The 13552-nt window shown below is 58.3% G+C and overlaps 1 protein-coding gene across 7 annotated transcripts in view; it reads right to left on the bottom strand.

The window, feature by feature from the left end:
* Nucleotides 1–2463: 2463 nt before the first annotated feature.
* TBC1D2 (TBC1 domain family member 2) overlaps nucleotides 2464–13552 on the bottom strand; it is a 47495-nt gene continuing 36406 nt past the window's right edge. For 3 of the 7 annotated variants that reach the window (XM_046669029.1, XM_046669020.1, XM_046669059.1), the window contains 5 exons: nucleotides 12332–12808; nucleotides 7064–7184; nucleotides 4305–4490; nucleotides 3616–3737; nucleotides 2464–2949 (listed from right to left, as the gene is read on the bottom strand). In XM_046669029.1, the coding sequence (XP_046524985.1) occupies nucleotides 2742–2949; nucleotides 3616–3737; nucleotides 4305–4490; nucleotides 7064–7184; nucleotides 12332–12808 (1114 nt within the window). In that variant the 3' untranslated portion in view covers nucleotides 2464–2741. Of the gene's footprint in view, nucleotides 2950–3615; nucleotides 3738–4304; nucleotides 4491–7061; nucleotides 7185–7217; nucleotides 8187–10008; nucleotides 10873–12331; nucleotides 12809–13552 lie in introns of those variants that run through there. The other 4 variants (XR_006889669.1, XM_046669046.1, XM_046669037.1 and 1 more) reach the window with 4 other exon arrangements.

Genomic DNA, 13552 nt, shown 5'->3' on the forward strand with positions numbered 1-13552 from the left:
GTGTGTGTGTGTGTGTGTGTGTGTGTGTGTGTGTGTGTGTATGGCAAATTCTCCATCGATCTGCCCAACATGGAGCTTTCTGTACCACACGGCCCTGTGCCCATGGGACACTGAGCTGAGAAATAATGAGGGGACAGCAGCCCCGGGGGTGAGGCTCAGAGTGCGGGGGAGAGGAGCCCTGCACACAGCATTCTGTAAAAGCGTGCAGCCCCCACTCTGGGGTGGGGGAGCCCCTTCCTTCTCCTTGGAGGAGTCCCTTTATTCCTGGGGAGATTGCCCCGGGGGGTTCCTGGGTAAGTCCTTTCCCTCCCCTACAGAATGCAGTGTGGACCTCAGCTTGGAGAGGGGTGCTTCGAGCTAGCCGGCCCATCCCCTGGGGTAGGAAGGTGGGGCTGTGAGGGATCAGATCCTCCAACCTGGAAGGCAGCCGCCCCAGGGGAAGGGGGCGACAGCTGTGCTGCGGGGCTAGGAACCTGACACCGGGGTGGGCCCCAATGCCTTCAGGAAGAGCAGGGGGAGGGTGCGCAAACTCCCTGGAGCAGCAGCAGCCACAGACCCCCTCAGGTGTGACCGCCCCCACCAGTCCCTGCTGCAGCTTCCCACTTCCCTTTGCCTGGAGCTCTCCCCAGGGCCAGGCACTGCTCGGCACTGCTCGCTCAAGGCCGTAGCCCGGCCTGCCCTTTCCGCTGGGCCTTCAGGGAGGGGCCACCCTGGTTTTGCAGGCAGGGCCTCTGGGCTTGAGCGTGGCTTCACCTCTCAGCAATTGCGTAACTGGGCCACCCTGTTACCCTTCCTGGGCCTTCTCCTGGTCTGGTGGCTGAGCCTGGCCCGGAGTGAGCAGGTGGTGGGGACAGGCAGCTTTCACTGCTGGCTCCAGCCCCAGCCCATCTCAGGCTCAAGCAGGCCCAGCATCAGTATTTTTAAAAATCTCTTCAGGTGCTCCCGCGGGGCAGCCAGGTGGGGACCAGGTTACACAGGGCGGGGTCACCGGCAGAGCCCCGTCCCTCCGAGTGGGCAGCAGGCCATAGTCTCCCAGCTCTGGGCAGGGCTTCTCTTCCCTCTGCCTGCGGGGGCAGGGGGAATGGGGGGAAGGTGGAGGAGAGCGGCAGAAAAGCAGGGAGGGAAGATGAGGGAAGGAGGAAGCAGAAGGAAGAGGTGGGAGGGGCAGGGAGGGGAGCGGGCAGAGGAGGGTGCCATTTACCTGGCAGCCCCCATCAGATCTGGGACTGTTTTATTTTTTTCTGCTTTGCCCCTCAAATGCCCCTAGCACATAGCTGTATATTTTTGTTGTAGGTCCTCCTAGTTGTGGCATGTGGGACGCCACCTCAGCATGGCCTGGCGAGCGGTGCCATGTCCGCGCCCAGGATCTGAACCAGTGAAACCCTGGGCCGCGGAAGCAGAGCACGCGAACTTAACCACTCGGCCACGGGGCTGGCCCGTTTTATTTTTGGCTGAGGAGGAAATCTGCATTCAAGGCTGGAGTCTGAGGGACCAGCTGAGCCAGTGGGTCCTGGAGCCTTGGGCTTTCCTAGGCCTCAGGGCCCCCGGTGATGTTTTCTTCATAAAAACGCCACTCTCTGCCCAGGCTCAGCCGCGGCATCAGCCCCTTTAACTCCCCTGGGAGCTGCAGCCAGGCCCCCCAGGCCCCCCCACCTTCACAGGTGCTGTCTGGTGGTGGAAGCCCTCAGCCGATGAAGACAACTTCGCACAAACGAGCAAGGCAAGGCGGTCAAGGGGCCCCTCCCCAGGGCCGGCAACCCAGGCGACTGCAGGGGAGAGGACCCTGCGCGGGGCCGTGGAGGGTACGCGATTGGGGGACTGGGGGTCTGTGGTGCTGACCCCTCAAGTTCGCACCTGTGGGTGACAGAGGGCCTGTGCCTGGTCCCATGCTGGGCGTGGCCTCCTCCCCCAGCCCTGGACAGGAGCCTCAGATCAGAGCTGGAGATGCCCATGTGGTAACCCCACCCCCGCGCCCTCACACTGGACACTTCCGAGCTCAAGGCTGTAGCAGCAGGGCAGTCGCTTGCTGAGAAACAGCTGCCAAAACCACACCTGCGGCCTTCACTTCCCTGGGTCCAGGGGGCTGGGGGAAGCCTCGTCTGCTGAGGAAGGGCCTAGAAGCGGCCAGCACTGAAACCAAGTTTTGGGTCCTCTTGGTGGGCAGGGGTTTCCCCTGCGGACCCCCCGTCCCCCCTGCCGCAGTGGGCTGTGAGCAGAAAGGACAGCACAGGTGCAAGGCCAGGACATAGGCCTCGGTGCCCAGCCAGCATCAAGGAGGCACCGTGGCCCAGAAAGGCAGCGCCCTCAGTGCGCAGGGCCCCAGCTCCTGGGGAGGCAGCAGGGGACGGGCCAGCGGGACGTGCACGGAACAGCAGTCTGGCACGTCCAGCTGGGAGGGCCCAGTGGCGGGACACTGAACGGCCGGTTACTGAGAAGCATTTAAGTTCCACAGCTTGTAAACTATTTCCAGTATTCACACGGTTTTACACAGATGACACTGGGAAAAGGGTCAGGGTTAGCCTGTAAAGAGAGCACTCTGCTCGTCCGTGTGCTTCGGGGAGGACGCGGGAGAGGGGGGCATCCTGGGTTCGCCCTGAGCAGATAGTGTGCCAGTGGGGAGACTGAGGCCCAGAGCCGCGAAGGGGCTTGCCGGGCGTCCCCTGGTGCCAGGGCTCCACGGCTGTCCTCCTGGGGGCCTGCCAGTCAGGGGCGAGAAGGGGCTCTGTGGAGGGCGGGCCGGGTCAGGCCTCCCCGTCCAGCTCGTCCTCGCTGGCGCAGGCCTCGGGCACCGCTGGGAGCCGGGACGCCTGGGTCTCCAAGTAGGCGGCCTTGAGTTGCTCCAGCTCCTGCAGCTCGGCCTCCAGCCGCTCCCCATGCGCCGTCCGCAGCTGCCGCAGCTGCTTCATAGGAAACGGGTTCATGTCGTTGAAGGCGATGCTCATCAGCTTCCTGGGGGAGAGCACGGTCAGGGCGGAGCCCAGGGCCCCAGTGGGCCATACCCCAGGCAGTCCCAGGCACCTGCATTCCTTCTGCCCCTGTGGCTGAGGTCCTGGGCCTGCCTCAGGGAGCTCTCCTTCCAGGGAGGAAGCAGTGAAGGAGAAGAAGAAGGTTTCCACCCAGAGTGATATGTACTGAGGCAGGAGGAAGCTTAGAGGTATGGGAGCTCTATACCGCTAAAGAAAGGCTGTCAGGGAAGGCTTCCTGGAGGAGACAAAGCATGCGCTGAATGTTGAAGGAGTAGAAGCTGGCCAGGCAAAGATGGTGGAGGTGGAGGTGGGAAGGAGGCATTCTAAGTAGAAGAAACTGCAAGGCCAAAAGCGCAGAGATGGGTATTGTCCTAGGAACTCAAATAATTCTGTTTGGCAGGATCAAGGGCATGGGTGCTGGGGGCACGAAAAGGTGGGCAAGAAATGAAATTGCGTGGAGACCTCAAACGCCGTGTTAAGGGGAAGACAAACCACTGAGGCAGTGGAACGTCCCTAAAGACTTCTAAGCTGTACTGGAGCATCAGTGTCACTAACGAACCTGCACTTGGTGACCCGAGCCTCCCCCGCTGTGTCCTGGGGTGCGTGTGTGGGCGGTGGGGTGGGGGAGGGGGCAGGGGCGCGCTCTCACCGGCTGTCGCAAATGGTCTTGGTGAAGAAGCGCAGGTACTGGTAGATCTCCAGGCCATCCTGCAGCCTCAGGATCTCCTCCTCATTGTACTTGAAAATGGCCAGGGCATAGCGGAACACCACCTGGGGGGCAGCGAGGGCTCAGCTAGGGCCTGGGGGCCAGGGCAGGTGAGCCCCAGAGGGAGAGAACCCATGGGCCCGGCAGAGTGGGAGTCCCTGGACAGGCTGCAGAGGTGGAAGGCTAGGAGGCAACGTGTGTGGGGGAGGCCGAGGAGCAGGCTGGAAACCCCAAGGGGAGGACAGCCTACAATTTGAGGGTTGACATGGAGTCCTGGCTCTATGCTGACTTGTCCCAGCACCCTGGGGCTAGGCCAGGGGCAGAGCTGGGAGCAGACCCGAGAGCCAGCCTTGTGATGCAGGGCTCAGTCCAAACAGGAGGAAGAAACGGAGGGGCCAGGTGACTGAGGGGCGACGGAGGGAACAGGGATGTGCCCCTGGGTCATGCTCATCCTTCTCCCAGGGAGAGGAGTCCCCCCAACCTCAGCATGCATCTTTGGAGGCAGAGACCCCGCCTCCCTCAGGAGGGCAAAGCACTGTGGTCTCCAGGCCGTGCTCCCAGGAGACGTGCTCCAGAGCCCCGCCCTCCCCTCTCCACAGCCAGCGCCCTCCGGCTCCCCGACAGCGCCCTACCTTGGTGCCCTCATACAGGAAGGCGTCCCAGACCTGGAGGAGGATGCTGCTGATGAGACTGTCTGCGAAGACCACGAGGAACCAGTTGAAGGTGATGAAGGAGAGGTCCACGTGGTGCTGCCCCAGGTGGGCCGTCAGCCTGGGTAGTTTCTCCGAGAGGAGGTCCTGGAGCACCCGCTGGTCTACCTAGAAGCCGAGAGAGCCGTCAGCTGCTGCCCCAGGGGAGGGGCTGCCTCCCTCCTAGCCCACCGCTTCACACTGGCCGTCCACACATGATCCTGGAGTGGGGCACAGAGCGTGCTGCAGAGCTCGCGCACAGCCTGGCTGGGGGAAGGTACAGCGCGTGTCACTCGGCGGCTCTGGGGCTGGAGCGCAGGCTTGATGCGGAGGTCTCCGTGGGCTGTTACATCCTCGGCCAGTGGAGTTTTGGCCCCCTGCCCCCCAGGCCTCAAATCACGCAGGAGCTCAGGCTTGTACGGCTGACACCATGCTCACTTGTCTACACCCCCTTTGGACCTGATGCACAACACACAGACCCTCAGTGTTTTGTCTGGGGTGAGGTCCTGGGGGCCAGTGTCGGGAGAAGCCGCATTGTCCCCACACATTGGACATGAAGGAACCTCCCTAAAGGGGGATGCTGCTGGGCGATGGCTGCCAATGCCCTCTGGGTGTGATCACTGTCATGCCTCTGTCCCTGTTTCGCTCGACCGACCGGCTGATTACTGCCAGCACAGGTGCCTTCCCTGGCTCCACAGCTCGGCTCCGTGTGGTCTGCCCCCACTGCTGTGACAGCACGTGTTCGTGTTCGTCTTCTGTCTTCCTTTCCCAGTTCTGCTGGTTTCTCAGCCTCTGCGTCTATCTAAGTCCCCTCTGGGCTTTAGCCGGCGGCTGTGGCCGACAGCCTCCCACTTCCTTCCTCTCCCAGAACCGCAGGCGGCCGTGGAGGCCAAGTGTCCAGCTCCAACCCTAGGACACTCAACCAGCCTAAGATGCCATTGTGCCTCTGAGGGCTTTACGGATGGGCTGGTATGATGTCTGAGATTCACTACAAAATCTTCAAAGCATGAGGGGGCGGGAGCACAGATGCAGCAGTACTGGTCTCCCTGTGTCGGTAATTATCGAAACTGGGTGACAGATATGTGAAGGTCCATTATCCTATTTTCTCTATCTTTTTTGTACATTTGAAATTTTTTTTCAATTTTTAAGGAATAGATTTTTAAAAAATTTTTCCTTCTTCTCCCCAAAGCCCCCCAGTACACAGTTGTATATTCTAGTTGCAGGTCCTTCTAGTTGTGGCATGTGGGACGCTGTCTCAGCATGGCCTGATGAGTGGTGCCATGTCCGCGCCCAGGATCCGAACTGGAGAAACCCCGGGCCACCAAAGCGGAGCGCGCGAACTTAACCACTCGGCCACGGGGCGGCCCCCAAATTTTTTATACTAAAGAAACAAAACCACCACAACACTGCTTATACAACACACCTCAATTTTAGAGCTGTTCAAACATGAAAATAAGATAAGATACGGAACGTTCCCAGCCTGTCCTGTGACTGGGGGCCGTGCGATACAGTGCTGACCCACAGGCCTGAGGGGGACCGCGGGGCTGGGGAAGGCCGTTTCAACGGCAGCCAGCTCCTGCCTGTCACCCTCTGATTCTTCTAGCCTGGGCCAGGGCCCAGTGCCAGAGAGGGTGCAGCCACCTTGTGACCACGAGGTGATGAGCAGGAGGAGGAAAGCCGCGTGCCAGAGATGGCAGAGCAGGGAGCTGGAAGGAGCCTTTGCTTTCTCAGTATCTGAGGAAAATCCCCACTGAAGCCGCTGTTAGGTTGGGCCTCCCTTCCATGCAGCCAAACACCATCTTGCCTGATTCACCCCCTATTTCCTGATGACTCCTAGTCATGACCTGCAGCCCTGACCTCTGTTCTCAGCCCCACACCTGACTACCCACTGTCTCCTGACCTCCCCACCCAGGTGTGCATCCCAGGGGGCGGAATCAGCGCTGGGCGATCACAGTAGGAGAGGAGGAGGGCAGCATGAGGGTGCAGGCAATGGCCTGGTGGGTCTGGGGTGGGAAGTGAGAAGTTCCCTCTGGGTGGCCTCTCTCCATGAAGTAGCAGGAACAGGACAAGGGGTGAGGAGGGAGAAGCCGGACGCTGGGGGTTGAGGAGTGAAACGGTTCCCAGGAAGGAGCTGTTAGTCCCATTCCAAAGCGGGCAAGTTTGGGGTTCAGAGAGGTGATGCCACTTGCCAGGGCCAACACAGCTGGCTACCAGCGGGTCGGCTGTGAAGCCAGCTCTGCCTGACCCAGGGCCGGCCTGTGGTCAGAGGGCAGGCAGGAGGTGCGGAGGCAGCGTGCTTCCCAGCAGAAAGACGGGCGGGTGTGAAGAGCCATCGCCACCTCCCATCCTCCCAGCCCCACCTTCCGCCCTACCTGACCTCCCGTCTGGAACTCTGGACTGGCAAACAGGAAGTGACTAGATTTTCTTCTCCTCCCCTGCCCAGGAAGTCGGCTGTTTCTAATGACATCACGTCAGCAGGGGAATAACAAGTCTACCCTGTGGGCAGGGCCTCGACAGTTCTAAGGGCCGTCCGTCAGCTCACTAGAGGGTCACAGGCGTCCCAGAGCCGGTTTCTGGCCATTGTACAGAGGGGGAAATGGAGGCTGGGAGAGTCCTGACTTTCCCGAGACTCACCAGCTTGTAGGAACAACACAGGGGCACTGACCCGCGTGGCCCCCCAGTCTCCTGCCTGTGCGGCTCACCTGGGACGACGTCAGTGTCTTGCTGTAGTAATCAGCTGGCATGATGGACTCCACGATGGCCACTAGGCACCAGAAGGCACTCTCCTCCTCATCCAGGACCAGCAGAGCGATGGCCGCCAGCCTGGAGTGGGAGGGAAGGAGGCCGGGAGTGAAGTCACAGCCAGGCAGCCACGGAGCCACAGGGCGGGCCGGGGGGGGGGGGGGCGCTTTTGAAGAAGCACCGTTCCCTCGACTTCTCCCATCCTCCCAGGCAGAGCTCGTCCAGCAACAATCCAAGAATACATCCCCAAAACGCACTGGTCTCTTAAGACGCTAGGTGAACACCAGCTCCTGATTCACAGATGTCTGCAGAACGCTTTCTCCTCTGGCCCCTTTAAAGGCGTATGAACAACCCCATGTGACCCTCTGACCCAGGGCCGGCCAGGGCGCTGTCCACCCTCAGCGGGACACCGCGATCAGCCTGACACCCTGGACAGACTCCAAGAGCACATTTCATCATCCAGAGACCTATGCTTCCCTGGGCTCTACCAGATGGGGCTCATGACCTCCAACCTCTTCTGAGACTCACGCTTTTTTTACAAACAGGGTCAATTCTCAAAAGAAAAAATAAATCTCTTTTCTCTCCAGAAGACTGGGAAGGAATTTCTCTCCATTCTGGCTAAAAGATTTGTGCGAACGCTCCTGAGTCTGAGCTGAGTAGAGGGAGAGAATAGTTACAGGTCTCCTGGACATGGGGGTGGGGGGGCGTTCAGAGGCCACTTAGTTTAGGATAGCAACTGTGACACACTGGCCACCACCCTCTTTGTCTATGCCCAGGGCAGACAGAACGAATTGATCATGGCACTCTTTCCCACAGGGTCTGAAGGCCACCTCAGAAACCGTTCCAAGGCTCCAGGCAGCTAGCTGCCCCCTGCTCCTCATCCCAGGTCACTGCAGAGATGGGAAAATCCAGGCGTGGGAAGCAAAAGTGACTGCTCCAACTCCCCAAGTCAGTTGGTGGCAGAGTGGAAACATACCCCAGGACTCCATGAACCCAGCTTGGTGTTCTCTCCCACAACCCCATTCCACTGGAGCCCAGCAGGTGCTCCGTCCAGGAGCTGGCTGTCGGCATCGGCTGAGATTTCTGCACACATTAAAAGGTCAGTGATTTGGTGGGTGAGCCTGTTGCTAATGTTCAGTGATTTGTACTGTTTTTCATTTTTGTTCTCATTTTTGGACTCAATCATCAACCAGAAGGATAGAGCTTCTGTGTCAAAAGCGAGGTTTAACCCTGCTGAGAAGATTCCACCCATGGAAGGCCCCGAGCAAGACCTGGGACCTTTGGGAGTGGGCACCACTGTTCTGAGTCCCAATAATGCCCCCGGGGACAAGGCTACGACATGAGCTCTGAATCCAGGAATGCTCTTAATATGCTTGGTGGGGGCACTCAGGACCCCTCCTCCTCGTGGAGGAGCCCAAAGAGGCTTGTTTGGACTTCCATGAGCCTTGTTTCCAAATCATACTGTTCTCAGCCACCCAAAGACTAGTCTCCTTGAGGATCCCAGACCACAGGCTCTTATTTACGGCAACAGGAAGCTGCATTGGCCTGTGCCTCTGATTTGGGGCTTAGCTCCTGAGGGACAGATCTGGGAAGCTGTCTTGCCCTCGGCCAGCCTCTGTTTCCTGCCCTCGATGTGTGCCGGCCACTCCTCCCCGACTCCCTGGGAGGTCTCCCTTCCTCTCCAGGGGCCTTACCTGTCAGTGTCTGGAAATGTGTTAGGGCCAGTGCAAATTTTAGATGTGTATTCCTCAGGGCTTGTTCACTCTTTTGTGTTCGATGCTACAGAAATAATGGCACCAACACAACAATATCTGTGGCAGCATTCTCACAACAATCAAAAAAACTTAAACACTTTATGATGCATCTAGACAATGAAAGCTGAGCCGCCATTAAAAAGAGTGCACCTGAGAGGAGAAACACACATGCACACAAAGCCTCGCCCAGGACGCTCACCGTGTTATTCACAACAGGTGGACACAAACCAAAGGCCCATCAACAGATGAATCAACATACGGTGCCTTCATTCAACGGACGCTGCTCAGTAAGCAAAGAAACAAAATACAGGAACCTCAAATATAATGCCAAATGAAAGAAGCTCGATGCAAAAGACCACGTGTCATATGACTGCATTTGTATGAAATGTCCACCCGAAGTACATTCACAGGGACATAGAGCAGAGCAGTGGCTGCCCAGGGCTGGTGTCAGAAGGGAGAGTGACTGCAGACGGGCACAAGGGTTCTTTTAGGGGTGATGGAAATGCTCTGCAATTGGAATGTGGTGATGGCTGTGCAACGTGTGAATTTACTACAGACCATTGAGTTGTACACTTAAAATGGGCAAAAAAGAAAAAAAAAATCAGTGATGAGATGCTGCTGGTACCCTCTAGGGCCTACCAACTGCTCAGGGCTGCAGCCAGACACCAACTTAGGGCATTCAGAGCCCAAGTGGGTCTGCAGAGGAGGGAGTGTGGGCATGGGGGAAAGAAAAAACTTTTTCTTTGCTGAGGAAGAGTGGCCCTGAGCTAGCATCTGTGCCAATCTTCCTTTATTTTGTATGTGGGTCGCTGCCACAGTGTGGCTGATGAGGGATCTGGGTCTGCGCCCAGGATCCCAACCTGGGCCGCTGAAGTGGAGTGTACCAAACTTAACCACGAGGCCACGGGGCCAGTCCCAGAACAAACTACTTGTAAAGCACTCCACTTGTATTTTAAAGAGCACTGGCTGGGGCCGGCCCAGTGGCGCATCGGTTAAGTGCGCACGTTCTACTTTGGGAGCCCGGGGTTCGCCGGTTCAGATCCTGGGTGCGGACATGGCACCACTTGGCACGCCATGCTGTGGTAGGCGTCCTACATATAAAAGTAGAGGAAGATGGGCATGGATGTTAGCTCAGGGCCAGTCTTCCTCAGCGAAAAGAGGAGGATTGGCAGCAGTTAGCTCAGAGCTAATCTTCCTCAAAAAAAAAAATAAATAAATAAAGGGCAATGGCTTTAAATGTTTGCCTCACTTTGCACTCAGTCATTACCGCGACACCAGTCGCCCTCTGAACAGGCTGCATGCGTTGCTCAGAAGCAGGCTCGATCCTCGAGGCACCACGCGCAGTTCTGGCGGCCGCCACGAGACGACAGCACCCAGACAAGGGACCCGGGCTGCAGGCCAGGGTTGAAGGGCCTCGGGAAGAACAGCCTGCATTCTGCACGTGTGAACAGGCTTCTATCACAAACAACTTCTGTTTTAAGCAATAATCTGACTATCTACCTGAATATAAATTATTGATAAAAGAGCATTCGGAGGAAGCAGTAAAGAAATTCCGCCTGGTGTCTTCCCCCCTCAGCCTCAGCTGCTCCTACACACCTTGCGGCAGCCTTTGCTGCCTTTTCCAGACAGGGAGAAGCTTCTTTCCTTCTAAGAGGCCCATCTCAAGAACCCTTCCTGCTGTAGGATTTTCCCCTGCCCCTTCAGCACAGATTAGACTCTGAAGCCGTATGTGGCTAACCGCATTCCTGCTCTCAAAAAAGGTTCTATCTGATCAGGGAAAAAGGTTTTCAGGTACCCCAAGCGCACTGTCTGCCACGTTCCCACCCCGAGTGAGGGCAGGTCGGGGGAGGAGCAGGTTGGGGGCGGGAGACCAGGGTCACGTTCCTCACGAGTGCTGGGGCGCCGGGCAGGTTCCTGAGCTCCTCGGACCCTCTCCTGTCTCCCGGGGCACTGGGGCAGCAATGCCCACCCCACAGGGCTTCATGTGGATTAGACGACGTGGGTAGGTACAGCACCTGGCAGCCAGGAAGCCCTCAGTAAGTCTCAGTTCCTGCCTGGCCTTTGCATGAAATGTAAAAATCATTATTCTCATACTAACACCCAGCTTCCAGTTCCTTTCAAAGCTCTTCTTAAAGAGGCTTTGCAAGTTTTGTCCTTCTGGATTTTAACATGTTCAAACAAACGAGAAGCGCACAGGCTTTTGCTCAGGTGCCAAATGAATGAATGAAGCAATGAATGAATGAATGAATGAATGAATGAATGTCTACAGACATCCCCACAGCAGATGTTCAGGGCAGCATGAAATCCAAACATGTCTTCCCAGGCGGCCTGGACTAAATGGCATTATTGTTGGGGTGTCACTCGGAATTCACATGAATTGTACATGAATATGCTCAATTTCACCCAATTTAGGCTGGAAATAAAGTAGGGAAAATATCTACCCTTAGGAACCATTCCGATTTGAGTAGGGACACCCTGAATGCTTATTCTGAGTTAAATAAATGTCACACACCGCCTCTTCTGAAAAAAGGGCAGAATGGCTTCTGTAAATTTCGCTTGAGTGTGTGTGTGTTTAAATTAAACTGAGTCAAATCTTGCTTTGGGAAATAGCTGAGCTCATGCAACCTCTATTGAGGTATCCAGGGGCATTCCTGAGTGCCCCCCGAGTCCTGGAGGGGCTGCCCCCCCAGGTCACCCCACGCCCTCCCTGACCCCTTGCCCCCTGCTGCTGGACCAGCAGAAGTTAATCCAGGCTGGGCCAAGGAGATGCCCTCCTTCGGGAACTTAGGCCTGGCCCAGGAGGGGTGGACAGTGGGAAGACTGGCTGAAAGGCTCCAGATACAGGGGCTGGGGTCTCCATGCTGACAGCCCCTGGGGCCCTAAGCATCTGGGGAGGACAGCAGCGAGGCTGGTCTGCAGAGATAAGGAAGCAGACATGGAGAGCGAGGGAGCCCGAAGGCTGCAGGCAGTGCCGGTGCGCACGACCTCAGGGATGGCGTCCCCAGGAAACGCGGGGAACGGCCCGGGTTGTGCGGCGCTTTGGGCCTGCTGGACAGAACAGCTGCCTTGGCTTCCGTGACCCTCGGGGCCTAGCTCTGCTCCCTTTCTGGGCTTGTGTGAGCTTCCCCTGCGAGACCTCCAAACTCTTCTCCTCGGGCTCCTCTGAGCGGGTTTCGTTGAGGCCGCCGATCCCTGACCGGACAGCCCTGCAGTCTGTGAGCAGGTGGCGCACGCACAACTCCTGGGGCCGTCCCCGCTCTTTCCACGTGAGGCATGCCTCCCGGAGCACAAATCGAAGGCGAGGGCAGGGGACGAGGGGACCCGAGCTCCGGCCCATCTCTGTCTCGAACACGTCCTCTCACCTGCTAGTGCCCACCTGTGTGGTAGGGACCTAGCCTCCCGGGCTCACCTCTCGGGGTTCGGGGGAGGCTCCCGAGGGATGCTCTGGAAGGTAATGGCTGTGGGCCTGCTCACCTGTTCAGGCCCTGGCAGTAGCCGATGGAGGGGTTCTGCCAGGAGAAGGCCAGCAGCACCCGGCGGAGCTTCTCCGGGAAGCTGGAGGAGGGGCAGGTGAAATGCTTGTTGTTGGGGAAGGTGCGGTTCAGGTCCAGCTCGATCTGGCGGGCAGCAGGCTGACTGCAGGCCTGGCCCCGGCTCAGCAGCTCCTGGTAGCGGCCGGGGGCCTGCAGGTGCTGGACGCGGCGGCGGACCAGCCACCTCCAGACCCGAGGCCGGTGCTCGCGAGGCACGCCGGCCCGCAGCAGCTGCTTGAGCTCGGCCGAGGGCGCCAGCTCGCCCAGCGCAGCCCAGCGCTCCCGCCGTGGCCTCTCCACAGCCTCGTGGGCCAGCAGGTGGTGGGAGCAGACTTCCAGCGCCTGGATCTTGGCCAGCAGCTTCAGGTCTTCCACCTCGTAGTTGGGCACGGTCAGGAAGCCATACTCGTCATACTCGCTGCCGGCAAAAGCCCACGTTAGTGACACCCTGTAAGGCCCATCCCCAGGAGAGGATGGACCCCGGGCAAGGTGCCTGCCTTGTCTTCACTGTGGGCTACACACGGCTCTGGCAGGTCACTTCAGTTCCCCAAACCTCAGCTTGCTCATCTGTACAACGGGTATAGGAACTCCCGCTCTGCCTCAGGTAGACCCAGGAGACCCTCTGACGTGAGCTGCTAGGGGCTCGGCAGGGCCTGGGACACAGAAGTGCCGAAGGGACATCACCTCCTCCATTCTGCACCAGGATAAGGACCCTCTTACTACTCCATGCAGCCCTGGCCCGAGGAGTCCCACCCTGCCAACACAGAAGCCCTCCACAGCCGTAAGCTCACAGACGGAGGGGAACAGGCACCACTGGCGGGAGAGCTGGGGACCCATTCCAGATGGCCTTCCCTTTATTAACATTTATTTGTCCCAACTGTGTGCTCTGCGAGTGCCATCTCATCTAATCCCACGGATGCTGCCAAGCAGGGGTCTCAGCCCACATCCTATGGAGGCTGAGTATGAGGCTCAGGAAGGTAAAGTGATGAGCCCAAGGTCGCACAGTGAGAAAGCCAGGTGTAGCGCCAAGGCATGGGCTGCTGCCACTGGGCTACCCAGCCTCCAGGGGCCTTTGACCCCAGCTGCAGCCCTTTCCATTATATTTAACTGCCCATGTCCTCTGTGCTTGGCAGGGCGGGTCTCCCCTCTTCTGCTCTCTGAC

Source organism: Equus quagga, chromosome 1 (assembly GCF_021613505.1).
Source record: "Equus quagga isolate Etosha38 chromosome 1, UCLA_HA_Equagga_1.0, whole genome shotgun sequence".
NCBI lineage: Eukaryota > Metazoa > Chordata > Mammalia > Perissodactyla > Equidae > Equus > Equus quagga.